At 42.5% G+C, this 22,614-nt stretch overlaps 1 protein-coding gene across 4 annotated transcripts in view; it reads right to left on the minus strand.

Moving 5' to 3' along the window:
- The window catches only part of PDCD1LG2 (programmed cell death 1 ligand 2), a 96,908-nt gene that overhangs the window by 33,409 nt on the left and 40,885 nt on the right, over positions 1 to 22,614 (minus strand). For 3 of the 4 annotated variants that reach the window (XR_006775358.2, XR_015722955.1, XM_045772462.2), the window contains exon 6: positions 20,602 to 20,651. Coding sequence is in view for 2 of the 4 variants with exons in the window: in XM_045772462.2 (XP_045628418.1) it covers positions 20,602 to 20,651 (50 nt within the window). In the remaining 2 variants the exon portion in view is untranslated. Of the gene's footprint in view, positions 1 to 8,687; positions 9,320 to 20,601; positions 20,652 to 22,614 lie in introns of those variants that run through there. The other variant, XM_045772463.2, reaches the window with a different exon arrangement.

The raw sequence follows: 22,614 nt of genomic DNA on the forward strand, positions 1-22,614 counted from the left end.
ATCACCACATGTGCCCTCCTTAATGCCCATCACCTGGTCACCCCATCCCCCCACCCCCTCCCTTCTGTAACCCTCAGATTATGTCCCGGACCATGAGAGACTCTGGACTCTGGGGCTCGAACTTTTCATTAAACCTCTCACGGGGGCGAGCTGCAGATGGTCGGACCGGCATTTCCCCAAACAGCTTCCAACCGTCACATTCCAGCCCCTCACACTCACTGTTCTTTCCTTCTCATTTTTAGACAAGAACTCAAACAATGTGTGTGTTTTGGAAAGACCCCTCACACTCCCCACCCTTGAACTGCCTGGTCCCGGCAGGGTGGTTTCGGAGGTCAAGTCCCCAGGGCGCGACGTGGAGCAGACGGGAGGGCTCGCCCGTCACATGTGTGTGTCACACGTTCTGTCACAGGCCGGTCATGCGCTGTGCGCAGAGGCCGACGTCACACCTGACTGAGCGGGCAGGATGCTGGCAACCCTAGCGCCTCTGCACACTTTCACTCAGTCAACTTTTCTTTTAGTTTCTTTTTAATGTCTCTTAAAAACACGGGTGAAAGTGTGCGCCTGACGTAAGGGAAAAAACAGGCTGCGCGTATAAAATTTTTGCCAAAAATACTATACTCTTTGGCATTCATGCAACCTTTTGATTTTCAAAAGATAGACACTGAAACTCTAAAATTTCAAAATATTTTTGAAAGGATTTTATTTATTTATTTATTTATTTATTTATTTATTTGAGAGGGACAGACAGAGAGAGAGAGCGCGCACAAGCAGGAAGAGGGGCACAGGGAGAGGGAGAAGCAGGCTCCCCTCTGAGAGCCAGAAGGGGCGCGATCCCAGGACTCTGGGATCATGACCTGAGCTGAAGGCAGACGCTTAATGGACTGAGCCACCCAGGTGTCCTTAAAATACCAAAAAATTTTTAGGGGCGCCTGGGTGGCACAGCGGTTAAGCGTCTGCCTTGGGCTCAGGGCGTGATCCCAGCGTTATGGGATCGAGCCCCACATCCGGCTCCTCTGCTGTGAGCCTGCTTCTTCCTCTCCCACTCCCCCGCTTGTGTTCCCTCTCTCGCTGGCTATCTCTATCTCTCTGTCAAATAAATAAGTAAAATCTTTAAAAAAAAAATCAAAAAAATTTTAAAGAATCTTCTAAATTTAAATAAAATAATTTAAAACATCAAGTTTACTGTTTTTTTCAGATTAAAAATGTAAAATGTTAAGATGCCTGGGTGGCTCAGTTGGTTGAGCGTCTGCCTTCAGCTCAGGTCATGATCCCAGGGTCCTGGGATTGAGTTCTGCATCGGGCTCCCTGCTCAACAGGGAGCCTGCTTCTCCCTCTGAGTGCTGCTCCCCCTGCTTATGCTCTCTCTCTGTCTGACAAATATAAATAAATAAATGAATAAATGAATGAATGAATGAATAAATAAATAAATGTAAAATGTGTTTTTTAAACCATGAGAGACTCTGGACTCCAGGAAACAAACTGCGGGTTATAGAAGGGAGGGGGGTGGGGAGATGGGGTAACTGGGTGATGGACATTAAGGAGGGCACATGTGGTGATGAGCACTGGGTGTTATACGCAACTAATGAATCGTTGAACATTATATCAAAAACTAATGTACTATACGCTGGCTAATAGAACATAATAAAGTAAAAAATATTTAAAAAAAAACCTTTCAAATACAGGAAGAATATAAAGAAAATAAAAATTAACCATAATCTCATCACATTGACAGAGACAGAGATTGTTATTACCATTCTAATTTCACAGCTGAGACAGCAAAGGAAAGGAGGAAAGAAAAAAGGAAAGAATATGTGCTTTTAGATTTTCTTCCCAAACGTGCTAAAAACAGGACTTTGTGGAAGTCATCCCCCCAGTTTTTTTTTTTCTAAAGATTTTATTTATTTATTTAACACAGATAGAGACAGCCAGCGAGAGAGGGAACACAAGCAGGGGGAGTGGGAGAGGGAGAAGCAGGCTCATAGCGGAGGAGCCTGATGTGGGGCTCGATCCCATAACGCTGGGATCACGCCCTGAGCCGAAGGCAGACGCTTAACCGCTGTGCCACCCAGGCGCCCCCCCCCCAGTTTTTTTTTTAATTGAAGTATAGTTGATATATCATATTTGCTAGTTTCAGGTATACAACATAGTGATTCGACACGTACAGACGTTATGAAAGGATCAGCACATTAAGTCGAGGCACCATCTGCCACCATACAGAATTATTACAATATTATTGACAATATTCCTTATGCTGTGACTTATTTATTTGAGAACTGGACGTTTATACCTCTTCCTCCCCTTCACCTATTTTGCCTGTCTCCCCATCCCTCCCCTCTGACCACCACCAGATTGTTTTCTGTACCTCTGAGCCTCTTTCTCTTTTGTTCTCATTGTTCATTTCTTTTGTTTAGATTCCACGTATAAGTGAAATCATAGTTCTCCTCATCTCTGAAGAAAATGACAGATATTCCTATTTCTAATAACACATTGCCAGACGTACCATTGCTATTTCTGAGTACCACGGTGTTTCAATGATCAATATGCATAAAGAGCTCTGGCTTTCATATCGTGCTATATAGCTGTATTTTCATACGGAATGCTTTACAGAATTTTGTGCACAGGGCCATGCTAACATTCTATCTTTCCAATTTTAGTGTATGTGCTGCCAAAGGGAACACTTAAAATAATACTTTACAAAAGTGCTGTCCATTACCAAAAATTTTTGTAAAATAGAGAAAAGGGGGAAGTTCCACATACAGCTCCTCCACTTTAACAAAACCTTATTAATAATTTAGTGTATATACTCCTTTCCAGCTTTTTGTTCCATTCTTTTTTCTTATTTGTTGTTTATTTATTTGGACTTGACATTGTAATAAAAAGGAAACCATTAATATAAGACTCCCACGTTGTTGTTCCGGGCTGATTCTCTCTCTCTTTACTTTTGCTACTTATCCTCAAGTGTCTGGGGATTTATAGCATGCTAGTTAGATAAGGAGAAAGGGCTTCCATGTCAGTTAGCTTAGGTTTGAATCCCGGCTCTACTGACTGTGTGAACTTGGGAAAATTACTAATGAACTTTGTCTGCACCTTCTCATCTAACAATGAGGATCACATCCTTTCTGCCCATCAGACCGTGCGAGCGTGAAAAGAGATCATGTACATAAACTGAGTGACGTAGTGATGGGCTCAGGGTGAGAAATTATTTTTTTCACTTAAAATTATATTGTAACAATTATTCCATATTTCCATATAATCTTTTCAACTGTCATTTTACGACTAGATAGTAGTCTGCAATACAAATACTAATTACTATCGCTAACTCACTTCCATGTTGTTTGACAGGTTATTTCCAGTTTGGGACCATTTAGATAAGACTGTAATTAGTACATTTTTTCATATAAGACATATTTTACTTCAGTCTATGGATTTCCTTTAGAAAAATCCTTGGAATGGTATTTTTGGGTAGAAGTATAAACCTTGACATGGTTCTTGCTACATATCCAAGCATATTTTTTTAGTTCATTTTTTTATTTTTTTATTTTTTATTTTTTTTTTTAAGATTTTATTTATTTATTTGACAGAGAGAGACAGCCAGCGAGAGAGGGAACACAGCAGGGGGAGTGGGAGAGGAAGAAGCAGGCTCATAGCGGAGGAGCCTGATGTGGGACTCGATCCCGGTACACCAGGATCACGCCCTGAGCCGAAGGCAGACGCTTTAACGACTGCGCTACCCAGGGGCCCCTAGTTCATTTTTTTTAAAACTTTAACTGAGTATAGAGTTATATACCTTGCTTTTTTTCACTCAATGTTATGGAAAAGCTTTTTTAAAAAAATCACATATTTAGGGATGCCTGGATGACTCAGCTGGTTAATCGTCTGCCTTCGGCTCAGGTCATGATCCCAGGATCCTGGATCGAGTCCCACATCAGGCTCCCTGCTCCATGCAGAGCCTGCTTCTCCCTTTCCCTCTGCCTACCGCTACCCATGCTCGTGCTCTCTCTGTCAAAGAAACAAATAAAATCTTTTTAAAAATCACATATTTATATTTGCAGTGAATGTCTCCATGTCTTTAGCTTTCTATATCTTTTTGAATTATTTCCGATTTACAGAATACAATTAAACAAATGGTATGACAAATTGTATGGCCTCCAATCTATTGACAAATGTGCCTCAAAAAATTGTACTGATTTATATGACCACTAATAATTTATGAGTCTACCAATTTAATGACATATTCTGGAGCAATATGTGTTATCATTAAAAAACATTTGCCAATGTTATGATTGAACAGGCCTCCTTAAATTTCGTGCTGATTTAAACTTTAAATTACCCATAGGTAGAGCATTTCATGTGCTGAGTTTTAAAGCAAAGGGGGATCAAGACCCTGGGAAGTTGCCTGATTTGACCAGCAGTCTGATTATATTTCTTCTCTCTCTCTCTTTTTTTTTCTAACCTGGTTATATTTCTATTTGATCTGTACAACCCCAAATTCTGGGCATTAGTTGCTTCCTCTGTACTTCTTGCATCTGTTCTAACATGGAATTCTATTTTTATAGGACAAACAGAACAGAGCCGCAAACATGCTATTTGGAGTTTACTTCCCCTAAGAGGAGCCTACTGTTGAAAATACAAAGTCATGTTTGACAATAGATCACAAAAAGGAAGCAGAGGGAAGAGGTGGTAGAAAAAACCTGGATCCCGATGTCATCGTTAGACCCTTGTGCCCACCCACACCTTTGTCTGTTCTGTTACATAAGCAAATGCATTCTGTTTTTTTTAATATAAGCCCATTTGCTCCAAGTTTTCTTTCAATTGCAACCAAATGATGCGACTGATACAACTTCTTCTACAAAATGCATTTAAAAATAAATTTATTTTGTCCTATGCTCCTGGCCAAAGCAGTTCCCTATTGCTATCTTCTTCTCCAATTAATCAATAAATGTATATTAGGCCCTTGTTATATGGGCAAATGCCACAAAGTTTAAGAAAGTTCCTTGTGCCACAATGTAACTGGAATCCACTGCCTCTGTATTTTCCTCTCTCAGGAGATATATCTCTGTTTACCTAGATAAGTTTTGATGCAGGAATTGGTTATTTACCTCCCGTTCTCCATTCCAAGCCTACCTTCCTCTATTCTGTTCTGCCAGGCTCCGGCTAGAATTCAGCAAACTGCATTTACCAGCGTCCCTTGCCAGCTGGCTTCCTGTAAAGTTCAATAGATGGGAGGCCCTCGGGGATGGGAATGTGGGAGGCAGAGAATTCCTTCCTGTTTCCAGTTCCTGCGTTTGTCACTTCTGTCAGCAGCCCACAGCAGAAAGCTAGCTGCTTTCTGCAGCTTTAATATTTGGGTTTCTTTGGTATCTACTTTTTGCTCTTTCTGCCTTCTAGTATCTTTATAACAAATTCCTAATATTAAATCCACTTCACTTTCCTGACTGGACCCTGGCTGGTACAGGACTGGATCAGCAGTGGTCCTAGGAAACAGACTCTGAAAAAGAGGATGCTGGGGTTGATTTGCTTCGAACTCAGAGCTTAACTCTCTGCCAGTGGAAAATGGGAACCAGTAATCTACAGCATGCAATGGCATTGTGATTCATTACATTACGGTCTATTCGTGCTAGGTCTGAGTGCCAGCAGGAGGCAGGGATTTGGAGATGCACTAACGGTCACCTTACGGTGGCAAAGATGGTCATGAGGAATGCAGGGTAAGGTGGCTGCTTCGGACTGCACCAGGGTGCTCGCAGGAAGGAAACTAGGAGCCCAGAGCTCGCCGCTCAAATCGTCTTCAGAGCATCAGATGGCTTCTAAGCCTCCCCAGACCGTGTCTCTTATTCCTTTTAGTTACAGGACAGACATATCTAAAAAACCAGATCCAAGGCAAACAGTCACAGACTGGCCAAGTCTCACGTGTGGAAGTTGAGGCAGAAATTTGGAAGGAATAGGACTCTGACGACTAGGAACAGGAACGTTTGGGCGGACTTGGATGATCCTGAAAATCTTGACCTCCCCTAACCCCTCAATATCCCTGAGCTTCCCTGGGAAGAAGCCTCTTAAGCCCTATTTGATGATCCCAGCCCCCCTGTGCTTGAAAACCTGTAATAAGCACAGATGAGGCAGCTGCCTTGCATGGGGATCCCTGTCCTTTCTACACCCACTGCTCTCACCTCTCACGGTCTTGGGGCTTTTATTTAGAGTCAGATCCTAGCGTATTCAGGGGGAGAAGGGCAGAGTCTGGCTCTGGAGGAAAAGGCTTTACTCCAAAAGAATCACAAGATTTTGTTAAATTCATATGGGAAGAAACCTACCTAATAAACAATGGGATGGACTCTAAGGGTATCAGACCAAGAGAAACAGAATACAACCTTGGACTGGGGCCAAATTTAGGTAACTCTGATATAATACACTCTCCATGGATTTTTGGACTTAATGCTATGGTAGACTGTTACAGCAGTAGCCTCCAGGGAATCATACTATTTTATAGATCAGGCCCTCACGTAAGTCCCTCCCACATTGATTTTGGCCTAGCTACCTGACTTGCTTCGGCCAAAGAGACATTAGCAAATGTGATGCAAACAGAAACCTGAAGACTACTTGCACATTGGGGTTGTCCCTCTTTTTGCTGTTTTGGGCCAGCTTCCATACTGCAGAAGCATGGATAGACCTGCTGAAGGTACATGGCTCAGCCCGCAGCCAGCACCAACTCCAAGACATGTGAGCAGGGCCACCTAAGGCCAGCATCTTCCAAGCAATGTGTCAACTGATTGCAAATGCGTGAGTGAGCCCAGCTGATGCCCCATAAAGCAGAAATGAGTTGCCCCCGCTGAACCCAGCCTAAATTGCTAATTACACAATCATAAAAGCATACATGAGAAACATAAGCCATAAGCTGTGTTACACAGTGAAAGCAAGCTGAAACAAATGTATGAGTTTGAGCTGGAAGTGGTCTGTTTACTTAGTTGTTCGGCTGAAACTTGTGCTCAACAGTGACAATGAGTTGATAGAATTTCTGTGGAATAATGTACAGGAAGGATCCTAAAGGCTTAAGGAGTTAGAGAAAATGGAGTAATTTATCATATGTAACCCGTGCATCTTTCCTCACCTTGAAAGGGCCCAAGGAATATTCCCTTCACCAAAGCATTGAGAAATGCTTTAGTGAGGGAGCCCCAGCCACGTTGGACACCTCCAGGTGGCTTGTTTTCTGCAGGCCGAGGGTGCTGGAGGGAAATGCTGCCCTGGGATGGGCTTCCTGATTTCAATGGAGATAAGATCTCAGAAGAGCAATCAGAATCCTTTACTTGTAGGAAATCTTCAGTGCTGGTTGGCCCTAAGAATTAAGTTGATGGCCAGTCTATCAAAGCATTACTTGATCTATATGATAGAAATCTGACTGGAGTTTTCACAACGGAGAGTCATAGCTTCTTCCCCAGTTCTCAGAAAGGACCCTGCAACAACGCCACAAATACTGTAGATCTTCCTCGAAGCCATCCCCGAAGGGACTTGAGGTCATTTATGAAGGTGTCTGTGCACTGGGGGAAATGGAAATACCCAGGCCTTTCAGGGATTCCTAAACAACTCTGAACTGATACTAGTCCTTAGGAACCCTAAATGTCACTGTAGTCCACTAGTCAAAATACGGGCTTATGGCGGTCAGGGGATGAAGAGAGTTTGGGCCCAATCCTCGCTCACTATGATCTGTGACTCGTGCATCCATTAAAAATGATAATTAGGAGAACTAGTCAGCCACATAGGTGGGAGCCCGTGGTACAATGATAAATTTGGAGAAAAAAAAAGAATAGAAAATCACAACTATGGCTGAAATCGTGTACATGTCTGGACAAGGACCAAACGCCAACAGCAAAAATGAAAATACTTGTGTTGAGATGATGAGATCATAGGTGATTTTTGTTTGTTCGGCCTTTCTCAATTCCTCAAACTCTCCCAAATGCTATTTTTGCATCCTTTGTAAAAGGTACTTTTTTTTTTTTTTAAAGACCCAGAACTCATCCAGCTCTTTTGTTTTTAAGGATTGCCATTACATTCCTTTTAGCCAATCATATTAAGGTCATACAAAGTAAGAGTGTTATACGTAGCCATCCTCTTCCATATTAGGATGCGTCTTAGAGCTGATGGTGCATGAGGCATCTATCCCACCCAAGACGCTGCAGCACTGCCAAAATCCTGCTCCCTTCTTGCCCTCCAGGAGCTCGCAGTCTAAGGGGAAGACAGAACATGTGCTCCAGTCCTCATGGTTCCAAACTGAAAACAATAACCCACTAACCTAGGAGGACTCTGCTGTGCTCGACGATGCACACATTTGGATAGTTCATAGGTCAGCTAGTGCCCTGAGCTTCACGGCTGCAGCACACAGACCAAATTTAGCAGGATTAACGGGTTGTTGCTACGTGCAGTTACCCTCCCCCTCGACACACACATAAGGGGATTCCACAGCATTTCTACAGCACCAGCCATCAAAGACCTCGACTCGTGAGTGTCACTGTGTCACAGACGTGGACAGAGCACTGAAAGGTGGAGTTTAAAGTCAGAGAGAGGGCCAGGAAAGGAGCCTGCATTACGGGTACCCATCTGATATCTTTGCAGGGACAGCATATTAGCCAAATTTTTAAAATGTATGCCATTGGTTTCTGAGGTTAAAAAAAAAAAAACCAGCATTTTTAACAGAGAAGATGTAGTTTTAAAAAAATCATTTAATATGGTGCCATTACAGGTTAAAACAAATGCTTCGTGATTTACATCTCACAAAAATACTCAATGGCCTTTCTCCACAATTTGGAGTTGTCCACTGTGTACTTAAATGCTTTCTGTTAATTAAAATAACTCAGATTCTTTCAAGATTCCACTAAGCTGTATGACATATCAATTATGGCTCGACTTTGTTTAAAGCTCTGTGAGTTCATGGACTCAATAGGCTTTTCCGGAATCCAGAAGAAACTGCAGATAAAAATAACTCTATTGGCAATTGGTCCATTTCTGTAACTGAAAATTTCCACTCATCTCTGCTTCTGGAAGTCAGTTTGGATAAGTGTGGGGGGGGGATTCCCTTTGTTTTCAGGCTGGCAACAAGAAGGAGCCTCAGAACACGTATCGGGGTCTAGGATCCGGGCGGTCATTTTCTAAAGTGCTACAGTGCTTGTTTAAGTCACAGGCTGCAGAGGTGAGCGCCTGGACCTGTGAGGGCTGGCCTGCCTGCCTTCTCCTGAGCACACATGGCCAGGTGCTGCCTCTCTCTTGTTCAGAGTCCAGAAGCTTCTTGAGGATGTCCCATCAGGTCACCCCAGCTCCTGAGACCACAGGTTCAAATCTGAGGAGAGAAGTCCACAAATAGGAAAATCAGTTTTCCGATCAGAAAGTTTATAAGCTCTCAAAAATCCGATTGGAGTGAGAAACTGCTAAAGGGGAAAAGCTCATGTATCTGAGGGCAGCCTAGTTCCTAACCCTGTGCCCCTCTACCACTGCCCAGGGTCTGCGTCTTCAGCCTCTCTCTCCAGACCTATTACAAGAGCCTTGCTCCCTCCATTCTCTGGCCTGCAGTCAGCTCGGTTCGTGGGGCTCGCCTATTCAAAACCTTTGCTAGTTCCCCATTGCACCAGACATTTCCGTTGTTTCCTGCAGACTCATTCTCCTCTCTGCTCTACCCTGCTCAGGTCCCAGGAGGATGACATTGGACTGCTCAGTGGGCTCTCTTCTCTCTAGCTTCCATCCCATGCTTTCCGCTCAGGCCAGAAGGTAAATAAGATTGCAGTGGGCAGCACCGTGAGGTTTGGCGTGCATGCTTCAGCAATCTCCCAGACACGTTGCAGACTGGCTTTATCCTTGTGGGTGGCCCTCTCCTACTGCTGTTTCTCACCAGCCTGTGGTAACTCCTTCTTCCCTTTTCCCCTTTCCCCTTCAGGCCTTGGGCTGGTCCACTCTTCCCTGCTCTTGCCAGTTCCAGAGTGCTCAACCTCCCCCACCGCTCTCCCCCAACCTTGCTCCTGTCTTTGTAACTAGTAATAACTTGTAAGTGTGCCTCAGTCACCCCTCCTGAGTGTGCCCTCTGCTTTCTGCTGAGACCTGACTGAGGCACCGTGCCTGATGAGTAAAATCTAACCTCCTTTGCCTGGAACTCCTGGCTCACGGGATGACCCCAACAGTCTTTTCTCTTATCTCCCACCTGGCTCTTCCCAGGCTAGGAGCCCATGCCTTTTCCCACAGATGCCCATGTCTCCTGCCTCTGCCTTCCTCCCTGTTCTCTTCTATCTAGAAGTCTGTTGTCTCCATTCTTGCCTGGTTCAAATGTCACCTCCTCCATGAAAACTTCCCTCTTCCCTGATTATCCCCAGCCTAAAGTGATATTTTCCCCCATCTCTGAACTCTCATGGAGTATTTGTACTTCCTGTAAAGCCATAGAAAACTATAAAAAATACACTGGCTTCTGGCACAATTAAAAACTCATGAGTCCAGGCGAATGAGGCCATTACTGTTTCCTCCTCCAGTGCCCACCTCCCTCAATGGAACAGCTCTGCTCTGTGTGGAAGGAAGATGGACATGGGGCAGGCATTTCTGGGGATTCTGAGGATACATAAATAAGGTGGGTTTTGGGACAGAGTGATAGTCTGAGAGCTACAGGATTTTCTGAATATGTTCCAAGAAGCACATATGTACCTTAGAGGCATTTGCAGGGACATATGTAGGGTGTTTATATCCCTCACTCCAGTTTCACCACTGTTTTAATCTGCTTTTGTGAAATAATAGAAAATATATGTACTGGTCTCTGACTCAGGTTCCTGGCACAGAATTCCTAAAATCCTTGTGATTTCCTATGAGATAAGAGCACTAAGGGCATCTTTTGTTCTAATGTTTGGCCTTTGACTTCACTTCCTGACAGAGCTCCCAACGCCCTTGAAATTTCCTGGATGATAGCACTGTCTTTTGTTGTGAAGAGGTGACCCTTGCTGAGCTCCTGGATGGGGGCTGGTTACCAGAAAGACTGAGCTCTGATTAGAAGCTTAGGATTTTCAGCCCCACCCCTCACCCCCACCCCCCATTCTCCAGGAAGGGGAGAAGGGCTAAAGATGAAGTTAATGATTGGTTATGTCTATGTGATAAAGCCTCCATAATAATCCCTAAAGTAGGGCTTCCAAGAGCTTCTGCATTGGTGAGCACCTGTTGGTGCTGGGAGAGTGACGCATGCAGAGGGCATGGACGCCCCACAAACTTTGCCCTATGCTTTTCTTCCACTGGATGTTCCTCTACATCATTTGTCATAACCTTTTATAATAGATTGGTAAACGGTAAGTAAACTGTTTTCCTGAGCTCTGTGGACTGCTCTAGCAAATTCATCGAACCTGTGGAGGGGACAGTGGAAACCTCAGATTTATAGCTGATTGGTCAGAAGCACAGGTGACCACCCAGACTCACCATTGGCATCTGAAGTGGGGGGTGGAGGGCGGGAAGGGCAGTCTTGTGAGACCGAGCCCTTAATGGGTGGGATCTCATGCTATTTCCAGATAAATGGTGTTATAACTGAGTTAAATCACAGGACACCAAGTGGGTGTCGCAGAGAATTTCCTCGTGCAGAAGAAACCCCGTGTGTTCATGTCAGAGGTGTGTATGCAGTAGTGGGAATAAGGGAGATGCACAGGAGGACTGAAGTTTCCCCCACTCATTACATACAGGTATTCCATCTAATATTTCCTTTATGAAAGGGTTATCATGGGAAAAGAAGGAAAAGATTGGCAATCACAGATGAGAAAAGGGGAACAAGGCACCTGTGCCATGGTGGACCTGGGGGTTGTGGTCAGTTCTCAGATGGAAGTTCCTACGGGGAAGACAAGAGTCTCACGCAACAATAGAAAACAACAAAAACACAGACATCTGATCAATTGTTGAGGGTATGTAGAAATCCGGCTTCTTTAATTTTATCCCAAATTATGCTAATGAGAACAGTTTTTTGAATACCTTATCTCCAATACTTGATTATAAGAATCTTGGAGTACTAATGTTGTGCTTCATTCATCCTTACAATTCCCACATAGCTGACCTGAGAGTCATGCAAAGAGCAGACAGGACGTGTTTCAGAGTGAATGAGAGAATGAATACCACTATCCTGGGAATCATAAGGCCTTTTACTTTTCTGTCGTTATTTCATTCAAGAAAGTCACTTAACACCCCTTGGCCAAATCTCGCCGTCTGTAAAATGAGGAAGTCAGGTTACATGGTTTATAACTGCTAACAAACCATGTCATGATGACTAGGATAACTCTCTTTTAAAGGAAGCATGATATATATCTATGGTGTCAGAATCAACTCCTGAAGTTATATTGGTTGACAGCTTGGTTGCCTGCATGAGGGCAAGAAGCCATGGGCCGAGACCTGATCTCTTACATCCTCGGTGTATGTATCCACTCCTTCTAGGCTCACTGGGTTAGGAGCCTCTGAAAGGCAACTATGTGCCGTTGAAAGAAGACTCCCTAGGGTTGATGAAGGGGTTGATGAAGTTGATGAAGGGTTGATGAAGACCCAAAGGAGAGTTCTATACAATGCATTTGATATGCTGGGAGAGGAAAGAGATGATATATAGAATGAGAGATGAGGATAGTGAGATCATTCTTTGTCTAACAAGCACTGCTGGGTACTTAAAAATGATATACTGGGAAATTTAAAAATGTATTCAAGTACAAAGAAAATTCAGAAAACATAAAAAAAGAAGACAATACAAACTTCCAGTGTAAAGACAATAATTATGGGCATTCAAACATTTTCACTTCACTTCTTTGGGAGAAAGGGGTGTGGTGGTATATTAAAAACATTTTTTTAATAGAATAATGATACAGTAAGTATATATTTGTATTTTACCCTTCTTTTCTTTTTGTTATATAGAAAGCATTTCCCCATGTTATTCCTCAGAAACAGAACTGTAAATGGCAGTACATGCTGTATTAAGTAGAGGTTCCAGTTATTCCCTGTTGTATCAGTCAGGATGAGACTTGATTATGCTGCAGTAACAAACAATCCCCAAATCTCTGTATAAAAAACAGAGATTTAGTCCATGTTCACTGAGGGTCAGCAAGGGGCTCTGTTATTTGTAGTTACTCACAGACCCAGGCTGAGGAAAGAATCACTACCTCAAATGTTGCTGTTTATCACACTAGACAAAAAAAGAAAATACAGTAAAGCACAAGCTAGCCCTTATATCTTCAACCCAGAAGTAACACACATCATTTATGCTTATATTTAGTTGGCCAAAGCAAATCACATGACCGCACCTAACCACAACCTAATTGTAGAGAAGACCAATTTTACCATATACAGAAAAGCAAGAGATCCAGAACTCTGTGAAACTGCACTAATGACCACCACATCCCCTACTGAGAAAAATGGCAATGAGCTATCTCTTTGGCCACATTGAGTTTGATCTGAGTCTTCTGATTTTATTATATTAAAGTGAAGGCCTTGAAGGCCCATCTGGGAGAGAAGTCTGGATTTGGATTTGCACAAGAATAAGAACAGGCAACACCTCTCCCAGAGTTGCCTAGAAAGTTCAAGGCAGAGCCATGGAGTGGAAAACCTAGCTCTACACACAGCTGTCGCCTGAGCTAGTCCTGCTGGGCACTCCCACATGAATTGGGTCTCATGTCAGTCTCTGTTCAATGAAGCAAAACCACCAAGCTCTTCCCTTCTTAAGTGGGAAGGGAGAATATTTACCTGAGCAGAAGTCTTGTCAGACATATGTGTCAGGGCAAGTCCCAAGACTCCGTCTACTAGGTAAATGTGACTAAGAGCGGGGCGGGGGGGGTGGGGAGGGGGCGGCCAGGATGCCGCCTGCACAGCCTGCGACCTGACACTGTCTCCACAGAGGTGGCTTGGGGGTGAGGCAGAGTGGGAGAGTAGAGGATGGGTGTGGGAGAGTGAGAGCCCTGAGGGCCGTGAGCTGGCTGGACCCCAGTGGGGCTCTGTCCTCAGACTTTATGAAGCTGAGATGGGAGCTGGTGGTAGCATTAGAGCCTTGAGAGCAAGACCGAGTACATTCAGTGTGAGGGAAGGCATAGAGCCATGGAGAACTTCTGGGTCAGGAGCCAGCACACGCTATCTGTAGGGCCGGATTGTAAAATATTTCGACTTTATGGGCTATATTGTCTCTGCTGCAGTCCCTCAACTCTGCTGTTGGAGGCAGGGAAAGAGGTGTGAGGTTTGGGGGACAATGAGGAAACACTGAGCATGGCTGTGCTTCAATAAAATCTTGTTTACAAAAACAGGAGACGATTTGGCCCCCTGGCTGTAGTTCACCCACTCGTTTTGAGCTGACACATATCAATGGAGAGCAGAATGTTCACTTTGGTCGACCATCATTTCATAGGTAGCTACTGAAAGTATAACACATCCTAGGATGTAATAGTCTTTGAAAGGAAGAAGAAGACACTGCACCTGCTTTCTAGAAATGTGTAACTCGGTCCTCTGGGAACAGCAGATCCTATTCAATGTAAGCTATTAGGTAGCATAAATTTTATAATTAATATAGTTTTCTTATTTTTCAAGACTTTATTTATTTATTTGTCAGAGAGAGAGACAGAGCGCACAAGGAGGGGGAGCTACAGGCAGAGGGAGAAGCAGACTTGCTGCTGAGCAGGGAGCCAGACATGGGGCTCGATCCCAGGACCCTGAGATCATGACCTGAGCCGAAGGCAGACACTTAACTGACTGAGCCACCCAGGTGCTCCTATACTTACTTTCTTTTAATGAATATATGACATATAGAACATTAATGTTTATAATCTGGTCCTCTGAACCTAATTTTACTATACCCAATACCTGTTTTCTCAGGATAAGAAAAAAACAGCTTAACAGTAATTGACAAATCAAGGGGAAATTTATAAAATATATAGCAAGTAATGGGTTACTATTAGCTCTAAGTGAAGACATAAGTAAAAAGATGGACAAAAGATGCATAGAGAGTTCCCAAAAGAAGATAAAACCTATACATTTATGAAAATATTTTATCTCACTAATAACTTTAAAATGCAAATTAAAATAATAATGATGGGGTTGCTTGGGTGGCTCAGTCGGTTGAAGTGCCCGTCTCTTGATTTGGTTCAGGTCGTGATCGCAGGGTTGTGCGATTGGGCTCTGTGCTGGGTGTGGAGCCTGCTTAAGAGTCTGTCCCTTTTTCTCCCTCCACCCTTTCCCCTACCTCCTGCTCACACACACTCTCTCTCTAAAAGAAAGCAAGAGAGAAAGCAAGAGAGAAAGAAAGATGTACAGTTTTTAATTTCTAAGTTAGCAAAATTTAAAAAACAGTAATACCCAGCATTGGGACAGGTGTAATGATAAAACTAGCTCTTTCACATATTGCTAGTACAAATTGGTACAACTTTTTAGAGGGCAATCCAGCAATACATTTTGAGAGTCTTAAAAATGCCTATAGGTTTACCCCAGTAATTTTGCATCTTAGATTTTTACCCCTGGTAATAATTAGAGCTGCACATAAAGATTTATGTATAAGGCTATTATTGTGATAATACTTAAATAACAAAAATGTAAAACGACTCTATGAGGTAGACATGAAATGTCCAACAATAGGGAGTTAATAAGATAAATCCCAGTCCATGTATACAATAAAATATGGGAGCCGTTAGTTATATTTTCAGCACATAACTAATACTAATGACAAAATTAGATTAAAGAACTATATCAAGCTATACATATTATAATTTAACTTTATAAAATTTAAATACAGAAAAATGTTAGAAATTCAAGCAATCTTAAGTATTAACCATGGTAATCTGTGTGCAATGGATTATACGTTATTTTTATTTCCTGTATGCCTTTTTATTTTTCATTTTGCTCAGAAAAAATATGTAATTTAAAAAATGTTCTGAAAGTTGTATAAGTTATTTATTTTTGAGCTGGCCAACAACTAAAATTAAGCAAGATTTATCTTTTAGTAGTGAGACAAATTCGGTCAAAATCAGTTACCTCTTACATTTACTGTAGAATAAACTACAAGGAGTGCAGACAAATGGACAGTAAGACAAATCATTTCCAAACCCCTCAGTTTAATTTTATCAGGGAATTTTGGTGACAGCGTTGTTCCTCCCCCTCCATATTTACTTAGCTATTCATTATTTCAAAACACATGAAGTGCAGGATGCTGATACCACACACATCCTTTTGTTGCTGAAAGAGGCAGTGAGCTGAGCAGAAGACCCTAAACAGTGAGTGTGCAAGCACATGTGGGGTGGCGGGTTCATGGCTGACTGGGTTTTAGACAGAGCCCTGGCCTCTCGGACAAATCTGTGACCAGATAATAGAGAGTCACATACTTCTATTTTTTTTAAGGCTCAGGGAACTCTGACAAATTCACTTACTCCAGCCAAGACTACCCCCCTCACACTTTGGTGCCTGTGATGATTAATTTTCTGTGTCCACTTGGCTAAACTAGTGTATCCAGTTGTTCGGTCAAAGTTAGCCTAGATGTAGCTGTGAAGGTATTCTGTAGATGTGATGAACGCTTGCCATCAGGTGACTTTAAATGAAGCAGATTACCTTCTAGAACGTGGGTGGTTCTCATTCAATTAGTTGAAGAGCAACAGCAGAGATTTCGCAGAGAAGGAATTCTGCCTCAGACCCCACCTGAGTTCCCAGCCTGCAGGCCTACGCTACCGTTTTGGGATTCCATATTTCACGTCTTAGCTGAACTTCCGGCCTGCAAGCCTGCCCTACGTATTTCACACTTGCCTGTCTCCGAGTGGTTCTGTGGTTTTGTTTTTCCGGAGAAGCCTGAAGTACCCCTCCCTCAAAGACAGGCATCAAGTTTTCTTGGCTATCCGAACAGTGGGACCCAGACCCACCTTCTTTCCATTCCCCAAATCAGTATTTCCCTGTCCTGCTCCCTGTTCTTCCCAGGCGACAGTCTCCAAAATGCTAAATTAGTTCTCCATTAAGAGTCAACAACTGGTGAGCAACTTCATAGGGAGGAACTTTAAAAAAAATCTACTGAAATCTAACACATTGGTGTTAGTGTTGGCAAAATCATAAAACGTTATGCTAAAAATGAACTATTCCACCACCATTGATCATTGTCAATTTCTATATTTGAATCAATCCGCAAACAACTGAATGCAAATGGAACACGTAGAACACAATATAATATGTCAGCATTACCTAAGTGTTAAAATATGTATGTACGTGACATAGAGAAGCACAGATAAACACAAAACTGTTTTTGAAAAAGAGCATCTCTTCCACGTTTGGCAAATATATGGCCAAGATCTCTGTCTTCTCCCCATCCAAAGCAGACATCATTCATCAATCACCACACTCCCCGCCTAGAAATGGTCTCCCAAACCATCCTCATCGCTGCCCTAGGCACCTTCTGAACCTGACGGGAGGCCTATTTGCCCTCCTCTGCATTTGGTCCAACCTTCTCGGTTCACGGGTGACAAAACTGAAGCCCAGAAGGGGGTGGATCTTTCCTAAACGTGCATAGCTAGCTCACAGAAAAACTTGAATCTTAACCTCTTGAATTTTAATCATGACCTCTTTTTTATAAAAAGAAATATTTCAGGCATCCAACAGAGTATAAGAGTAATATCATCAATGGGTAGTAAGGAGGGCACGTATCGCATGGTGCACTGGGTGTTATACGCAAATAATGAATCATGGAACATTGCATCAAAAACTGGGGATGTACTGTATGGTGACTAATAAAATAAAAATTATAAAAAAAAGAATAATATCATCAACATCTGCATACCCACCCCCCAGGATAATATCAACATCTGTGTGCCCACCCACCAGGAAAATATCATCAACATCTGCATTTCCCACCCCCCTGGATAATACCATCAACATCTGCGTGCCCACCACCCAGCTGAAGAGGTTAAATTCGGTGTTTATAAATTCCATGCTGTTTTTGTACTTTTACTTCACATGACTGTTTCCATAAACACTACATAGAGGTTCTTTGCAAGCTTTTAAACTCTGTAATTGCCAATATATTGTCTATGTCTTTCTGGAATCTATCTTTCCTCTCAAAATTGTATTTTTCAGAGTTATTCATCTCAGAAATACATCCAGTTTTGGTGCTTTCATTTTAGTTGCTATGTATACTTCCTATTCACCTATTCTCCTACTGATTCACATTTGATTATTTCTAATTTGTTGCTCTTGTAAATAGTAATATCGGGAACATTCCTATGTGAGTCCTCTGTGATGTATACCAAAGCGGCCCTGACCTCTTAACAGTATACCACATATTCTCAGGTAAGTGCCAAGGAGGGGTGAAGAAGAGAAAGGAAGAGCATCATTCTCTCACCTCCTTGACTCTCCCCTCCCCAGGTTCGAAGCTACAAAGGGTAACTATATATAACCAGTTGGGGGGAAAGAGAATTAGTCTAATTTCTTTAATTTGACTTTTGACCAAGATATTTTATTTGAATTTCAGATACTACTGAAAAAGGGTATGAGATTTTTCTGTTTATAAGGAGATGTATTGTTTAAAAATGGGTGTGATACTGTTAATCCAAAGAAATCACACTATTAACAGTGCAAAATTCAGACCATGTGGGGGCCATGGGATGGGACATTTAGAATGGTTGCAAGCCTTTGAAGATTCCTCAGTTCCTCAGATGGACAGCTCTGCCTTCGTTACTCAGATTCCAAGCTCTTTTTTTTTTTTAATGATTTTTTATTATATTATGTTAGTCACCATTCAGTACATCCCCGGTTTCCGATATAAAGTTCGATGACTCATTAGTTGCGTATAACACCCAGTGCACCATGCAATACGTGCCCTCCTTACTACCCATCACCAGCTTATCCCATTCCCCCACCCCCCTCCCCTCTGAGGCCCTCAGTTTGTTTCTCATAGTCCATAGTCTCTCATGTTTCATTCTCCCTTCTGATTACCCCCCTTTCTTTATCCCTTTCTTCCCCTACGGATCATCCTATTTCTTATGTTCCATAGATGAGAGAAATCATATGATATTTGTCTTTCTCTGCTTGACTTATTTCACTTAGCATTATCTCCTCCAGTGCCGTCCATGCTCTTTCTGATGATACTTTCTCTCTAGGACAGAGGCTGCAACTGGTCATTGATGGGCTCAATTAGCCTATGGACATATTTTATTTGCCTTGTTTGGTATTTGAAATACTTTCAGGAAGCATTTAATAACCAGGACATTTTACATAAAAATCTGGTTTTCCATCTTCTCTGACAGCATTAGGCTAGTGCTAAATTGACAGGGAATATGCCCTCCAATTTGTCACCATTCCCGATCCGGTATTAGAGTGTCCTTTTTACTCATTTCAGCACCTGCCTGGCCCTGTGGGCATCTGAGTTTACCATCACTGCTCTCAAGACTTTCACTATTTCTTCCTCACATTGAGCAGTTGAAGGAGACACTTACACAAAGACTAGAGCTCATGAAACTCAGGCAAATGTTGAGGCTGCTCCCATGGAAACTCACCTGTAGACCAAGTGCACCCATCTACAGGGACACAGGAGTTTTGTTTCTCAAGAAACAGATGTTTCAATTAGGATGACCAGCATGAATCTGAAGCTTTTCTGAGTCAAGAAAATCTCACTGCTGATTCAGTGAAACTCAGCATAACTGGACCTCAAATATAGTCCAGGCCTGAGCTGCATTTGTTCCTTGGTTCTGTGCCTAGGGATGAGTATGACGGTAACAGGATGTATATCATGAGTGGGCCAATTTCATTCCTTCCGGTCATATTTTGTGCTTATGAGTTGTCATGTGTTCTGTATCAGCCAGACACAGACCCTGATATTGAAGGTTTTCTGGAATTGTTTTTACAGTTGGTGTCTCTGGAAATTTACAGATATATTCTGCAGAATTCTAAAATGACCGGTTCTGAATGTTTTAAGTAGCAGATAACAAAGTTATTTAGAACTTTCTGTGAATTGCCTATAATTTTGGTGAACTCATGAATTCATGTGTCACACCACGTGATTCCTAGATTACAAAAGGAAAGGTGGTTTTCCCAAGAAAGCTAGAAATATTCACAATATGACCTGGGCCTGTGGGTCCCCAAAACAGCATTTCCCCAGGGTCGAAACTTTTCATCCAACCAGCCTGAATGATTTTAGCAACTCCAGTTCTCCAGAACTCCACATCACATCTTTTCCCCCAAATTCCAGCTCCAAGCCTGTCAGCCTCATGAAGAGACCTCTACTCCCCAAACATTACAACCTTGACCCACAGTCGCCAACAACGTACTTAGTAATTTTTGCAAAACCACGAACTGTTGACTGCTTCATAGTTGAATATCTTTCCTTGCTGTTAAGTGTTAACCATGTGTCTAAGTACCTGAGCCCAGATGTCCTGGTGCTGGAGTGCTTAGGAACAGAGACAGACCAAAGGCTCTACAACTCTTCGTGGCTATACAGCAGATACCTTTTTTCTCCCAAGAACGGTATGGAACAACGTAAATTTACAACAGCAGCTAGCTGAAATGCCACTCAACAGGAAGATTCCATACAGGCTAAAACTATTCAGTTGCCCTTTGTGCATTCACAGAACAGGGGCTATTTCTTAATTCAAGCTGGGAGAGAAAAAGTTAAGAAAAATCATGACTACTCACAGCTCTGTCCACTTCCCTCCTTACGGTGGTGACAGATTTTTTTGTTGTGTCTGAAAAAGAGAAATCCCGGTGATGGAATAAGATTAACGAGAAAAGTTTTCTGTTTCTAGACTAAAAGATGGGAGAATAAAAAGTTGATCCAAATAAATCACATGTAGAAGTCCAAATGTGCACTGTGGCTTGAGACCTTAGGCTGAAGGACAGAGTAAAACTGTACCCTTAGGTGAAAATTGCAAACAAAGCAGTCCTCTACTTTCTGTTCCTTTCTCAGCCCCTGGTCCCAGGCACTCAAAGGCTGAGGGACTGCTAACTTGGGTATTCAGCCCAGGAAGTGTCCAGCTTCAGAATTCTCTCTCCTTTTTCTGCTTTGCTCTTGACTGCCACTTCCTTCCTGTCTGCCCTACACAGAGCAAGAGGCCTGATCAATCAATTTACACTAAGATGTACATGACAGATACTGTTTCAAAGCAAGTCGGGAGGCAGAGGCACAAGTTCACATAATGGGATGCTGCTCACCACTGTTTCCCTGGTTTCATCTCTTTTTCAACTTCTTTTTTTTTTAAAGATTTTATTTATTCATTCAACAGAGAGAGAGACAGCCAGCGAGAGAGGGAACACAAGCAGGGGGAGTGGGAGAGGAAGAAGCAGGCTCCCAGCGGAAGAGCCTGACATGGGGCTCGATCCCAGAATGCCAGGATCACGCCCTGAGCCGAAGGCAGATGTCTAACGACTGAGCTACCCAGGCGTCCCTCTTTTTCAACTTCTGACGTCACATGTTCCCCCCCACTCTGATTTTCTTGGAGCTTGATGCCCATGTCCCAAAGTTGCCTGGGTTCCTGAACTCAGTGCATCCCTAATTCTGCTTTTGCTCTGCACACCAGATTTTTAGGAACTCCCTCATGACAATGCTAACCTTGGCCTGGACTTTGAGGGCCTCCATCCAGCACTGCTGTCTCCTCTAAGAGGATTCACATTTGAAAGGAGCCTAAGAGTTAACCCTCAGAAATTGCCCTTGCATGGTAGAGTTTCAGGGCAGTCCTCTCTAAAGCTTGGGGTTAGTGCTGCCATTTTGTGGTTCTTATGCACCCATCTGCCAACATATTTGGTCTTCGGTTTAAATCCCTGTAAAGTCCTGGCTCAGTATTTTAGGGCATTGCCATTCAAAGTGTGGAGTCCGTGGGCTATTGGTGGTAGGTGACCTACTGCTCACCAGCCCACAATGAGACAATTACAGAGATTTAGCATAAACATTTAGAAGCTTTTATAGTAATTCTTTTACTGTGTTTTTTCCCCCTGATATTTATTGAAATGTCATATATTTATTGAATCCAGCAAATACTGAGCTTATATGTCTTTTTATTTCACTTTTTAGTAATTCCGTTTTTAGTATATATTGCAAAAGCATTGACCCTATCGTATTAGAAATATAAAAATAAATGGTTCCTTACCACGGAGAGGTTGAGAAATACTGTGCTTAAAATCTGCAGGCCTCTCCTAGAGATCTGGTCTCTATAGCTGGTGACTCTTCCTGGATTCTGTTCTTGGCTTTGCCATTGGCTCAGCCAACGATAAAGTCACTCAATTCTTTTGGGTTGAGATTCTCTCCTTCCATTGCCCAAAATAATACTATTCAGATTGAGTCAATTTTTCTTAAGCACTTTTTTAACAAAAGGCCACACATTTTAGTGTCAGACAGATCTGTGTTCAGACCCCAGTTACATGACTTTAGGAATACTTTCTGAACTTCCATTTCTTCATCTGCAATATAGACACTACTCCTTGTCTCAAGCAGTTTTTGTAAAATTAACTGAAAAGGAGTTTGTAAAGGGTCTAGCCCAGTGCTGTCTAACGGAACTTTCAGCAAAGATGGAAATATTGTATATCTGCTCTGTCCAATGCAGTGACCTCTAGCCCCATGTCACTGTTGAGCACTAACAAGGTATAAGCTCTTAAAATGTGACCAAGGAATTACATTTTTATTTAATTTACACTTAAATAACCACATATGGCTAT

This window comes from Ursus americanus, chromosome 34 (assembly GCF_024610735.1).
Source record: "Ursus americanus isolate L20-20 chromosome 34, mUrsAme1.1.p, whole genome shotgun sequence".
In the NCBI taxonomy this organism is placed as follows: domain Eukaryota; kingdom Metazoa; phylum Chordata; class Mammalia; order Carnivora; family Ursidae; genus Ursus; species Ursus americanus.